The 14,649-nt window shown below is 41.6% G+C and overlaps 1 protein-coding gene and 1 long non-coding RNA gene across 12 annotated transcripts in view; one reads left to right on the top strand and one right to left on the bottom strand.

Annotated features, from left to right (window-relative positions):
* TPM1 (tropomyosin 1) overlaps positions 1 to 13,507 on the bottom strand; it is a 56,155-nt gene extending 42,648 nt beyond the window's left edge. For 2 of the 11 annotated variants that reach the window (XM_077264183.1, XM_077264186.1), the window contains exons 1-3: positions 13,108 to 13,347; positions 12,307 to 12,432; positions 11,985 to 12,110 (exon numbers count right to left, since the gene is read on the bottom strand). In XM_077264183.1, the coding sequence (XP_077120298.1) occupies positions 11,985 to 12,110; positions 12,307 to 12,432; positions 13,108 to 13,221 (366 nt within the window). In that variant the 5' untranslated portion in view covers positions 13,222 to 13,347. Of the gene's footprint in view, positions 1 to 11,984; positions 12,111 to 12,306; positions 12,433 to 13,107 lie in introns of all 11 variants that reach the window. The other 9 variants (XM_077264175.1, XM_077264177.1, XM_077264176.1 and 6 more) reach the window with 7 other exon arrangements.
* Positions 1 to 14,649, top strand: part of LOC143775712 (uncharacterized) — an 80,237-nt gene that overhangs the window by 4,261 nt on the left and 61,327 nt on the right. The window contains exon 2 of the long non-coding RNA XR_013215694.1: positions 1,051 to 1,074. This is a non-coding gene — a long non-coding RNA (uncharacterized LOC143775712). The remainder of the gene's footprint in view (positions 1 to 1,050; positions 1,075 to 14,649) is intronic.

Here is a 14,649-nt window from a genome sequence, read left to right as displayed (position 1 = left end):
ACTATTAGTGAATATTGGGGGACTCAGCAATGATACATGACTATTAGTGAACATTGGGGGACTCAGCTATGACACGTGACTATTAGTGGAATTGGGGGCTCAGCTGTGACACAGGTGACTATTAGTGGTTATTGGGGGCTCAGATATGACACATGATTATTAGTGGATATTGATGGCTCATATTACATATGTGACTATCAGTGGATATTGAGGGCTCAGATAAGACACATGTGACTATTAGTGATATTGAGGGCTCAGATACGACACACGGGACTATTAATGGATACTGGGGGCTCAGATATGACACACATGACTGTTAGTGGATATTGGAGGCTCAAATATGACACGTAACTATTAGTGGATTTTGTGGTTTAAATATGACACTTGACTATTAGAGCATATTGGGGGCTCAAATACAGCAAATGTGAGTACTATAAGTAATAACAGGTGATTTTCTCACAGTATTCCAGTGTCACTATATTTTTTATTTTTCTCCTGTTATTCCCTATGGGGAGGAGGCTGCAGGCGGACTGTAACATTGCAGACATTGGGACATACAACTATTCTTACCATAGGGAATAATTACATTTACAGTCTGTAATGTGACAGTAAAATCACCCTTCAGCCCCTGCGTATAAGTGGCATATGGCGAGGGCATCCAGAATCACCAATTCTGCCCTCACCTCCCCGCAGGTACCTCTCGTCACCTCTGCAGGGTGCACATGAACTTGCACCAGATACCAGGAGTTTTTTTGAGATGTTCCAAACAGGACCGTGGAGTCGGAGTCCATTTTGGTAGAGTCGAAATTGGTGTCATGGAAATTGAGGAGTCGGAGGTTTGACTTACCGACTCCACAGCCCTGGTATGAGGGAGTCAGAGTTGGAGTCGGTGTCATGGAAATTGAGTTGGAGTCGGAGGTTTGGCTTACCGACTCCACAGCCCTGGTTCCAAAACAACTACTTTTTCAAGTGGAAAACGCGTTTGGGGTGTTTTGAAGGAGTTTTTTTCCCTGAAAAGTTTTTTAATATGCACTTTTTTTTCTCTCACAGGTTCCTTCCCGTATGCACAGCAAAGTAAGTACTCCATAGAAATGAATTGAAAGTTTTCCAAGTGTTGAGGAAGATTTTAATAACAAATTTGCTAAAAGAAATCCTTCAAAAATGTCTGCGGGAGCATAGGGCCAAAGTAGAATGTTTCCACTTCCTTTAAGGGCTTGTTCAGACCAGTGTATTGTATGGACATGAGCTGTCATGTGTGCCATGGACCACACATTCACCCATTAGATCCCAATTTCCCACATGGATCGAGGTCACTGAGGACAGAAATGGCAGCATGCACTACTCTGGTGTACCTTATAGATCAGACTAGTTCCTGCACTTGCCCGATATGCGGTGGAGCTTGCGGAGCTGCTCACTGAGCCAGTCACGTGACAAGTTTTAGTGTGGCCGTGTGATCCTGGCCTATAGCAATAGTCATCAATCTGTGTCTTATCAGCTGTGAGACTACAACTTCCAGCATTTGGCTATCACGGCACACTGGGAGTTGTAGTTTCACAACAACCATGTTTTATACAAGGAGCAGTTTATGATACCAATCTGTAAAGAACAAGTGGAAAATGACACAGTATTTGTAGTTCAAAACGTTTGCAAGATTTGTTTTTTTCCAAAGCCATTATTGAATCTGGTAGGTTCTAATCCTGGTTTGGGGTCAAAAATAACTACATGACAGATGTATGAGCGCAGTATAAGTAGGCATGAAGAAGCCTCTAAGAAAGTGACAATCTGTGGTCACCAGTAGGGTTGAGCGAAACGGATCGTTCATTTTCAAAAGTCGCCGACTTTTGGCAAAGTCGGGTTTTGTGAAACCCGACCCGACTCCAGCGTGGGATCGGCCACGTTTTCGGCGATCTTGGTGCCAAAGTCGCGTTTTGTATGACGCCTTCCCCGCCATTTTTTCAGCCAATTAAGGAGTGTGGGCAGCGTGATGACATAGGCTCCGGCCTGGTTTCTGCGGCGTCATAGAGCCATATTACCGTTTGGGCTGCAGTGATTTCCGCAGTCGAACACAACATATGCTTTGCACGGAAGAGAGAGAGAGAGAAGAGAGAGAGAAAAAACATATATATATATATATATATATATATATATATATATATATATATATATATATATATATATATATATATATATAAAATCCACATTGACTTGCATTGGGTTTCGTGTTCCGGTCCGGAACCCGACTTTACAGTAGAATCGGCCGATTTCACGCGATCCGACTTTCCAGAAGGTCGGGTTTCACAAAACCCAACTCGATCCTAAAAAAGCAAAAGTCGCTCAACCCTAGTCACCAGTAGTGGACTTCCCCAGACATCACTGGGGTGGCCTTATATAGGACCACCACTTCTACACACAGCATTCTGGCTCTTAGGCCACGTTCACACATTCAGTATTTTACCTCAGTATTTCTAAGGCAAAACCAGGAGAGGAACAATCAGAGGAAAAGTATAATAGAAACAAGTCACCACTTCTGCATTTATCACCCACTCCTGGTTTTGGCTTACAGATACTGAGGTAAAATACTGACCAAATACTGCTAGTGTGAACTTGGCTTTATGCATGAAATTAGTGTAGGCAAAAAGTGCCAGTATGGTGGGAGAAGCTACACAGCAGTCACTAGGATTGTATGTTGGCGAGGATTTCAAACTGATTGTTCACAGTTTTGCAGTTTTACCAGCAGAACTGCTTAGCCTGAACCAGTGTATTTGATTTAGGCCGGGATCACATTTGCGTGTGCAATGTGAGAAACTCGCGCATCAATACCCGGCACTGCCGCTGGCGGTTCGGACTGGAGCGTTCAGCTGCATGCTCCGGTCCCGAGTGCCGGGTATTGAGGCGAGAGACTTGCGTGAGTTTCTCACATTGCACACACAAGTGTGACCCCCGCCCTTACGGTAAAACTAGACGCCACCATGGATTTCAGCCACCTAGTGGCCACTACACTGAGCCTTATCCTTCTAGCACATGTGAGGAAAAGCTACTGGATCGGTGGACATGGGCAACATTGGCATTTAATGTTTGTCTAAGTTTTTATGTAAAACTCAGTCTTCAATTTTTTTAATATGGTCACACATTCAAGAAGAAAAAAATCCATGCAGTTTTTTGTTTGTTGCAAATTTACTGCAGATTTCTGTGAATTTCAAAAGGGCGATATCTAAAGAGAAAATCCGTACAAAGATCCACTGATCTAAAAATCTGCAATGCAAGTGAAGTTTGGCTCAGAAATGATCTGCAGCGTGTGGTGAGACTGTTAGAATCTCATGCACTTGCTGCTGTTGTCATCCACTGTGAAGTCTATGACCCTAAGCTGCACAGAAATCCCTAAGGTATAAAACAGCCCACACTCTGTAATGTAGCTATTTGTTCCTAAAGAGTTAGCGCTAAGGAAGCAATGAAATGTAATCCAGGCGTGGGAACAAACCGTGTTACATCATATTGTCACCCCATGTAACATTGACTTCTGTTGCCGCTATTTTTTACATACAACGCATTTTAGTCCTCATTCACAAGTCAAGGTTTTTTTGCATACAAGAAAAAAACGGACCATTTTTCTTTAGTGTGTGGTGCATGGAAAGTGGAAGGAGAGAGAGAAAGCTGGGCATATAGGAAAGGTATATTTACATGAGACCTGCTTATTGATACCTTGTTATTTTTATGAATTTTACAACTCGTATAAATTTACGAAGGAGCATGGAGGGGCAACAGACAAGTGTTAGGGGTTATTTACTAACAAAAAGAAAAATATTCCACCCTTATGAATCAATGCCTATTAATACAATCCATACAATGAGAGTAAATGGCTAATCACGGTAATATGGGTTGTTATATTTTTACAGTTTAGGGTGCATTCACATATCCTTGTGACTGTCCAATTGCTTTCTGATACAGGAAAGATATATATCTTGGTACCGTGTTAGCCAGTGGATAGAAAAATATGTAGAATTAAAAGTCCTCAGTGGTTGACACCTTTTAATGGCTAACTGAAAAGATGGTAACAAATTGCAAGCTTTCGAGACTACTCAGGTCCCTTCATCAGACATAGACTAATAGAAATTCTGAAGAATCACATATTTATGCACAACACAGCACAGAAAAGTGCCAGACAAGACAGGTGACGTGAAGCAGAATTACCATTTTGTCAGTGATAAACAGTTATGTCCATAAATATTGGAAGAGTTGATAGATAAGGAGTGTTTTATTGTCCTCTGATTGGGGTCTGGTTCATAGTCCGGATTGCCGGCGCTTTGGACGAAGCGGAAAACCCGCTCTGCCCAAAGCGCCGCCCCCCTTCTGTACGCGCCGTGATTCCAGATATGTTCATTGCACACATCCGGAATCGCCGCACCCCATACATAGGACCCTGTTATTTACCTTGCGGCGACGGAGCGCCGCAAGGTAAACAGACATGCTACATTCTAAAAAGACATGCCGCATGTCCGGAAACGCAGGGCCACTGGATGTGTGTTCGCACGTATAGTGGAGAGGGATTTCATAAAATCCCCTCCACTATGCTGTAACATCTGGATGCTTCAGGTTGAGCGCTGCGGCTGTACGCAGTCAGAGGACAATAAAACATTCCTTATCTATCAACTCTTCCAATTTTTATGGACATAACTGGTTATCACTCACATAATGGTAATTCTGCTTCACGTTACATGTCTTGTCTATGGCATTTTTCTGTGCAGTGTTGTGCATAAATATGTGATTCTTCAGAATTTCTTTTAGGCCGGGATCACACATACGCGAGATACAGCCGAGTCTCACAGGTAAAAACCCAGCTCTGGCGCCGGCACTCCGGAGCGGAGCGTGCAGCCGCACAGCAATACATGGAGCTGCACGCTCCACTCTGGAGTGCCGGCGCCAGAGCTGGGTTTTCACCTGCGAGACTTGGCCGTATCTCACGTATGTGTGATCCCGGCCTTAGTCTATGCCTGATGAAGAGACCTGAGTAGCCTCGAAAGCTTGCAATTTGTTACCATCTTTTCAGTTAGCCATCAGTCAGGTATCAACCACTGAGGACTCTCTATTCTACATATTTTTCAATTGCTTTCTGATAATTTCCGACCCATAGGGTATGTGTCCGTGGGCCGGATTACATCCGGATTAGCTGCGGATTGAACGCTGCGTACAACTGCAGCGCTCAACCCGCAGTGTCCGGATGTTACAGCATAGTGGAGGGGATTTTATGAAATCCCTCTCCACTATACGTGCGAACACGCACCCGGCGGCCCTGCGTTTCCAGACATGCGGCATGTCTTTTTAGAACGCAGCATGTCTGCCAGGTAAATAACAGGGTCCTATGTGTGGGGTGCGGTGATTCCGGATGTGTGCAATGAACACATATGGAATCACCGCGAGTACAGAAGGGGGCGGGCTCTGGGCGGAGCGGGTTTTCCGCTTCATCCAAAGCGCCAGCAATCTGGACTATGGAGACGCACCCTTAGGCCGGAGACACACTGGTGCGAGAGACGGCCGAGTCTCGCTGGTTAAAAGCAAGCTGTGGCACCGGCACTCCGGAGCGGAGCGTGCGGCTCCATAGCAATACATGGAGCTGCACGCTCAGCTCTGGAATGCAGGTGCCACAGCTTGCTTTTAACCAGCGAGACTCGGCCGTCTCTCGCACCAGTGTGTCTCCGGCCTTAGAGTGTCTCGGATCCATTCACATATCTGTGAAAATGACGGATCTGAGAATGAGACCAGTGACACTCAGAGCATGTCGTATTCTGTTCTGATGTTGATGTTGTTCACACGTTCAGTATTTGGTCAGTGTTTTAACTCAGTATTTATAAGCCAAACCCAGGAGTGGGTGATAAATGCAGAGGTGGTGCATATGTTTCTATTATACTTTTCCTCTGTTCCGCTCCTGGTTTCAGCTTACAAATACTGATGTAAAATACTGACCAAATACTGAATGTGGGAACGTTGCATTAGATTGGCCATACTCCGTGGGTCTGTGAGCTGTCCGATAAAAAATCTGACAGAACACCGACATTCTGTGTGCATGCCTCCTTATACATAAAGGCAGACTGGATACATCAATGATAAATATTTAGATACATCAATGAAAGAAATATATGATGACCAGATGAATAGGATTACTTACTGGATTCTGATTATGGCAGTGCAATCATCAAAAGTTTTGCTAACCTACAAGTAGTGAGTTTATGATATATTGCTGTGGATTAAATTATAATATTAGACATATATCTTATTTATCATTAACATAAAGGAAACACTTTATGTTATGCTAGCTATTTTCTATGTTCCTGCTCGGTGGGACCTTTGACTATTACTTCCTTTCTTTGTAGAATATCACAGGATATACTCAGGCTGTACTACTGAGTTAGTGTTATCTTTCTTTTATCTATGAACTTTGGAATCATCATTGGCCTGCTGGAAAACTGCAAAAGTCAAATACTATCTTGAAGACACTAACTATAGGTTTTCCTATCCAAATACTGCAGTGCGGGTCTGTCCACAAAATATGGTTTTATAGGGTCTGTGAATGATCCATTGAGGGCAATTATGATCTCTTTTTTCCCCTCCTTTTCATCCTGGATTTTGTCTTTTACTGGACAGACAGTGCTTGTTTATCATTAGCCTATTTCAGCACGGCACATTATTTTACAGATCCAGCAGAGGGCACTAATTGCTGTGTTATTAAGATGTGCAGTAGTTGTAGCCTATAGTATGACCTCACATCACAAATTATTTTTAGTAATTCATTTTCACATGTTAAGACTTCATTCAGACGTCAGTAAATTTTCTTGTGCGCAAAACAAAAAAATTGTCATCGTTTTTTATCTGATTTTTATCAATGCTTGGTCAGTGTTTCAGGTCTTATCATCAGTGTTTTATCAGTGATTTTTTTGTATGACAAAATAATTATTGTTGCCAAGCTTCTCACCCTCAGCACAGAGATTGCACACAGATGGCAATGTGTGCTGTCAATGCTTTTTTACGAACTTGTAGACGTGCATTGACGAGTTTGAGCTCCATGACTATAATACAGATATGTCTTTGTTTTTTTTGAGGACCTCTCGGGCACGTGAACAGCCACATAGACTATAATGGGTATGCATTCTATGCGTGAAAACCACGTATAGAACGTGTACCTGATTGAGTTTTGAATGAGGCCTTAGGCTCCTACATTTGCATTCGGGACCATATGAATCAGTCTTGCAGAACATATAGACATATGTATGCAGCTCTATGTCTATACAGTTGCATATGTCTGCTACTGACTGCAATAAAAAAAAAACAGTAAACTGCAGGGTATACGTTTTGTAATAAACAGTTTTTGGAAGTGCAGTCTACTATCTGCTAACTACTTGCCTCTTTTGCCCTGCCACAATCTGCTTCGGCTCAGAGCGGTCATGGACCACTCCTGCCGGCGATTCTCCTCCTTCTGGTGACGCCCCTGCTTTTTGTGATGCCCCGTTCACAGAGCAGACTATAAGAGAAAGAACTGCTCTCTTTACGTGAGGTCAAAGAAAACAGGAAAAACGACGCCTGAGCCAGAAAAGATTGTTGCACGGCAGAACAGGGAGGTAGTTATGCCAGTCAGCTTTTAGCCCATAGCAAAAAACGCCAAAGTCCTGGACAAACCGCTTTAAGGGAATCTGTAACCAGGATTTCACCCCCAAACTATCAATATATGCATGTAGCGCTTTCAAAGCTCTGCCTCTTCCTGCTTGATTGATGGCTCCTTTGCCTGAAGTAACACAGCAGGTCGTCTCTTACCGTGGACACGTTGCAGATTTCCTGCGGATCCGCAACGTTTTTTTCCACACAGAAACGCTGCAGGTCCGCAAGTGATTTACAGTACAATGTAAATCAATGGCAAAAAAAAAATGTTGTGCTAGTGGTGCAGAAAAATCTGCACGGAAAACGCAGCAGATTCAAAAAAGGACCATGTCAATTCTTTTTGCAGATCTGCTGCGTTTCTGCACCCATTCCATAATAGAAATCTGTAGGGGTAAAAAAAGAAAGAAATCCGCACAAAAATCTGCAACGTGTGCACATACCAAAAAAAGGCGCAGATTCTGACCTGTGTTTTCTGCTAAGAAATTTAGAATCTGCACAGAATATTCCACAGTCAAATCTGCAACGTGTGCACATAGCCTTAAGCAGAAGACATTGGTGGGCGGGTAATAGAGCTGGAGTGACAGAGGCTTCCGATCGATAGTCTTATTTTCATATCAATTCAAACGCTTATTTCTCAGGACGGACTGGCCATGTAAGGGTGATGATGGACTTGACGTTGAAAGAGCTACGTGCACATGTAAATAGTTTTTTTTAGGAGGAGTGGGGGTTAAAATCCTGCTAACAGATTCCCTTTAAGAGGAACTTTTAGTAAAAATAAATAGTGTTTTCCCATTGTAATTATTCAATAGATTAATGCACGGACTATGCCGATGTTGGCCATAACACAGTTTTGCTGTATGGTTTCACAACATCACAGCACAATGCAAATGAATGGGGTGGCATTGGTGCCTGCAAAGTACTGAGACTGTGACAAAATCACATCAAGTTGTATTTTTTGTGACTTGCTTGACGTAGCACCTTGCGGGTTGCAATGCAACCTTATTCACTTATGCTTCAGTGTAGCAGCAGCATAGAGTGTGCGACTGGTGTCACAGCCAAAGTTGGCAGTAAACCCCAGCCTAATGCGTGTTTGTGGGGCATAACGCTGTGATGTTATGTTCTGATGGAACTATAACTTTGGCATAACTCACATTGTGGTTGGAGGCTAGCGGTCAATAATTATATATGCTTCTAGGGAAAGGAAGATAACGTCAAGACCCCATACTGGATCATGGATTCTCTATTTTCTGTCCTGTCAGGGTATGTGCACACCCTGCGGATTTTTCTGCGGATTCGCAGCAGTTTTCCATGCGTTGTTCAGTACCATGTAAACCTATGGAAAACAAAATCCGCAGTGCACATGCTGCGGGAAAAAACGTGCGAAAACACTATGGTTTATATTCCGCAGCATGTCAATTCTTTGTGCGGATTCCGCAGTGGTTTACACCTATTCCATAATAGGAATCCGCAGGTGTAAAACCGCAGGTGGAATCCGCACAAAATCCGCAGTAATTCCACAGTACATCCGCAGTGCGATTTTCCTGCGGATTTACCAAAATCAGTGTGAAAAATTCCGCACACCATTCCGCAGCGTGTGCACATAGCCTAGGAGTTTGTGATATTAGGCTTAGCCTTAAACTTAACCCATGTGCACCATAGAAAAGTCTGAAATCATGGCTTTCATCACTTTATTAATTGTGATATGCACGCACACACACTACATTTCCTAGTCATTAAAAAAAATAGACCTTACATGAGAAGTGAAAACAGATTTAAAAAAAAAAAAACTAAAATAAAGTGCTGTAATGTATAGATAATTAGTGTATGTGTTCATTATTGTGCTTGTGCCAGCTTTCAATATCCTGCCTTTCAGGTACCATCCTGGCAGTGGGTGAAGTGTGTCTATGGAATATTTAATTCTGCTTATTACATTGCTATAGCTTTAGGCTTTCCTGTAATTACCCAATTCATTAAGACAAGTCACTACAAGAGATTTAACTTTGTTAAATAAACACCAATAACTATTCTTAGTCCAAACTTCCAAATGAATCTGCTCTCGCTGTCTGGATTGTGCATAGAGAGTGATTTCTAAATAGTCGACATACTTTTCCTTAAAAGGAATATCTGTCTGGAATCCATATGCAGCGCAGTGCGGCCACAATACAGAATGTTCCATTGTATCACGGCCCTACACACCACTCACATTACACCTCACCCCATGCCAGCCGGGTGCACGCCCGAAATGCTCTATTCATGGTATTTTACAAACATTATTAGAATGATTGTTTAAAGAATCTTTTCTTTCACTCAGACTTCTACTCATATACTGTGTAGGTTTAATTCCCACATTAGATAGATGGATAGACATAAATAAATACACATATATAACCGTAAGTAAATATATAGATTTGCTGACATAGATACATGGATGCCTTATTAGGCAATGGTATATTCATATATATATCTATATATATATCTATAGATATCTGTGTATATATATATATATATATATATATATATATATATCATGTGCTGCAGTTATATGCACATATATCTATATAAATATGTATACATATATATATATATATATATATAGTCATGCATATATATCGATCTATGTATTTGTACAGTGCCTAAATAAACTGAAAAGTTAGCCATTAAAAGGTATCAACCACCGAGGACTCTCAATTCTAAATATTTTTCTATCTACTGGCTAACACTGTACCAAGATGTGTATCTTTCCTGTACTAAGTATATATATATATATATATATATATATATATATATATATATAATATATATATATACACACACACACATACACACACACACACACATATATATAAGTATTGTGTCTGAATAAATATATATATGTATATATGAATTTTTATACATATATATATATATATATATATATATATATATATATATATATATATTAGGTTATTTTGTGCTGATTAAAAGACAGGAAGAGCCTGGATGATGTACAGGGGGATGTACAGGGGCCCTCATGTATGCTGAGACTGTATAGTATAGGACCCTCCTCCCCAGCACAGTTATTTCACATTTGACAGGGAGCAGACAGCTGAGGGCCAGAGTCTTGAGTGTATACCATATAAAGCTAGGAGTTATATATAAACCAAGTGTATTCCTATCTCTGCACTCTGCAGGGACAGCAAGTATCATCTTCCTCCTTCCTTTACAGTAAGGACTAGATTTCTCCTTGGCAAATGTATGACAGCATGGAAGAAAGTGGTCACTGCAAAATTTATATGGCTCTTGTCATCTAGAAAGATTCTCATCTGTGTGACCTCATTACCCGACAATGGCTGGCATCACCCAGCTGTAAGGCTCAGGTCCATAAGCCTTTATATATTGTTCTCCTAGCTGTGCTCACCTTGTCCACTGCCTGGTAGGCTGTACAAACAGACAGCGGAATCCAAAGAAAGCTCGGTCTACCCCTCCCAGATAATCATTGCACAAATTTAGCAGTTTATAGCTTTTTATGGGACACTGGACACTTACAGAAACAGACTGGTGACCTTATACTACTGAGCAGCTGTAAAGGGCAACAGAAGGCCTGTGCTAGAAAGTATGGCGCCTGATATAGTTGGGTGTCCAGCAAACAGCTATCTTGTGAAATGTTGGAACTAAACCATCATTGAAAATAATATTCTTATACATTTAGGAAATGCATTCTAATAACCACTTCTAAATGAGAAATGGCCGTGGAGGCATTGTATGTGTTTTAGTAACAGTCTTACCCATAATAGGATATACTGTGCAGTCATATATTGGCCTCCACTATATATCTACAAAGGACTGCTCTATTCGTGTATTGTAGCTATTGTCATATTAATTGTTTAACGCATTGGAACATTTGTATACATTCTGCTCCTAAGTAGGAAAATGCAATAAACAAATGGTAGCAATATATATATATATATATATATGTATGTATATATATATATATATATATATATATATATACACACACACACACACACACAAACTTATGAAATGTCTGATATATATGTAATATATGCAGAGATATTATATTGTGTGTGTATATATATATATATATATATAGTTTCTACAGGGAAATTGGATAGAGTGCTCTTTTTGTTAAGAGAGTGGACTCTTCAATTTACACATTTTGCTTTCACTATAGGTATTTTCTATATGTCAAGATAATACTGAAAAGACCTAACCATACAGTGCTCTTTTGTGATGCATGCAGAATAATTAAAGGGCAAGAACATCTGAATGAAACAAGTGCAGAGCTAGTGTCATAGCAGAAAAAAAAAAACATGGGGGGACTTTGTTCAACCTCAACTTACGTCAGTGGCCTTCTTCTCAGCAAGTTCCAACTTCTCTTGGGCATCCTTCAGGGCTTCAGAATATTTGTCCAACTCATCCTCAGTACCTTTGAGTTTCTTCTGCAGTGCTACAAGTTCATCCTCCAGCTGAGACAGGGTTGTACAGGTACCATTGGGGTGGAGGGGGTAGTGGGTGGACGGACGAGGGCAGTGACATGGGGCAACAGGGTGTGGCAGCAGGCAACAAAGGTGCAGAGGGACAGGAAAGAACAGGTACCACAAGGAGAGAGAGAGATAAAGAGAGAAGATAGTTAGATAGGTTGACCTCGGTACAGCCTTATACCTTAGTAGCCTTCTCCTCTGCAGCTAGGAGGCTTTCTTCAGCCAGGTGATGGTCATCCAAAATCTTATCTCTCAAGTCCTCTGTCTCCCGCAACTGCTTTTCCAGTTGGGCAATCTCTTCCTCTAACTAAGTGGTTTCAGTTTTAGAGGAGGAAAAAATGAAAAATTAAAAATGTTTAAACTATACTGAACTATATAATATTATCTATATATAATTCTAACATGAAAAAAATATAAGTATTAACTATGTGACTTACAATAAAAAGGCTTATTCACTAAGGGGTAAGGGTGAATGACATATAGCCAAGCATGGTAATAACACTAGAAACCTTCAATTATAGGGAATTGTCCTTTCTTAGTATACACCTTTACCTTTGGGAACAAGCCTTTTCATTCCATAATTAACCATGTGATAACCCTCCTTATAAAAAATACAGAACTGGAAAAAAAAATCCCAAACTCTTTTGCTACTGGCGAGGAGAATGAAACCACAAATCTGAACTTCTGGACATGGAACAGTTAACTACATGTTGCTATAATGGAGAATTGCCAGTTTCTCCAGCCCAGGAAGGGAAAAAACATTCTTTCCAAGGACTTTGATACTAAAAACGTGCCCATAAATGGAATACATAGAGGTAATATATAGTAAGACATAATGAGCTTTTCTCCCAGTACTATGGATGAACTATGGATTCATTATGACTGAGACAGAAGTTCTTGTGGCTACAGGCAGAACCAGGGTGGCATGAGATGTCCTCTATTGGCACTGCCATGGGAAGTGGAGGAAAGGATCCAAGCAGACCTGTTTGCTCTTGTCCTCCGCTCCCTTCTTGTCGGCTTCAGCCTGTTCTGCTCTGTCCAAGGCATTTTCCTTGTCGAGCTTGAGCATCTGCATCTTCTTCTTGATGGCGTCCATGGCTGCTGGTGTTTGGTTTGGGGGGAGTCACACAGAGAAACGGGACAGAGAACAGGACCTGGGAGGATGCAGAGAGGTTCAGCTCCTCTTATTCTGAGCCCTGGGCTGGAGTGCAAACTCTCAGCTGTTCCAGCCTCAGAAATATGTACCAGGGAAGGCAGAGGGGGGCAGGCACATTCCTCAGGATACCCAATACTTTTTTGGGAGCCTGTCCCAGTGCTGGCTTTTTTTAAGGCTAGCTCCTTCTATTCGCTGCAGCCGACCATTTGACTGCATTTGACTATATAAGGGGTGTGATGGGCAGAGGCATACATTGGGTGGGTAGGAGGGGGCTGGGGAGCAGTGTGTTCCTATTTCTAAACCTCTAGGCATGAAGCTGTAAGGGGAGGTCTCTGGACTTGGGACGTCTCAGGATAACGTCTTCAAGTAACGATAGTCTTCCTGAAGGCAGCCCTGGGATTAAAGATGAGAGAAGTGTCAGCAGCACAGCTTTCTAATCACACATGCACTGATGATGAGGGCGTTACAGTCCATGCATCCATACTGCTGCATTCATCAGACATAGCCCAATGTCCTGACAACTATACTATAGTCCTTGTCACTAACAATAGGAAGTGGTTTCATAGTAATTCCAGGGCTTACAACACACATTTGTATACTCGGTTACAGAGTCACAAAGATGATTTGTATTACCAGTCTTTAAATATGTATTCATTTGAGCTATATCTGCAAGAAGATGTTGATGGCTACGTCCCCACAATCAGGATTTTGCATTATTTTCGCTGCATCCAATATGCTGTGTTCTAATCACGCAGGTAAATCCGCATGTGTTCAGTGCATCATGCGGATGATATACTGCATCTAATGACTGGCTGTGGGTGAGACTACACAGCATCCCCACTGCAGATGATTGACATGCTGCGGCTCATAAACACGCACCGTGGGTGAGTTTACACAGGGTGAAATAGAACACAGTGGGCCTGAGATTTCTATAAATCCCATCCACTGTGCTTGTAACCTAGAACACAGCGTTTTGAATGCAGCACAGGTGAGCTGCGTCCAAAATGCTGCTATTCCGGATCATGGGCACGTACCCTTATGATTCATGATAAACAAGTGGGGTCTGTGTGTCTGCTTTGTCGTATCTGTACTCCACTTCTGAAATTCTGTCTGCACACATTGATGTTGCCAGGCTTAGAAAAGCCCACAAGGGAACAAGTGAATATCCCCTTGTGTGTCCCTGTGCAGGACTGGGCAAACCACATGATATTTTTTTCAGGATGTCCTGTTTTTAAATTTGTGTGTTTTTTGATACATTATTCTTTTAATGGAATTATAAAATATAGATTTTTCTGTTTATTCACCATTAATTCCACAGCACTTTACAAACATTAGCATTATCATCACTGTCCCCCTTGGGGCTCACAA

This window comes from Ranitomeya variabilis, chromosome 5 (assembly GCF_051348905.1).
Source record: "Ranitomeya variabilis isolate aRanVar5 chromosome 5, aRanVar5.hap1, whole genome shotgun sequence".
NCBI classification, from domain to species: domain Eukaryota; kingdom Metazoa; phylum Chordata; class Amphibia; order Anura; family Dendrobatidae; genus Ranitomeya; species Ranitomeya variabilis.
Note: the sequence above shows the minus strand (reverse complement) of the source record. Positions and strands in the feature narration are given on the sequence as shown.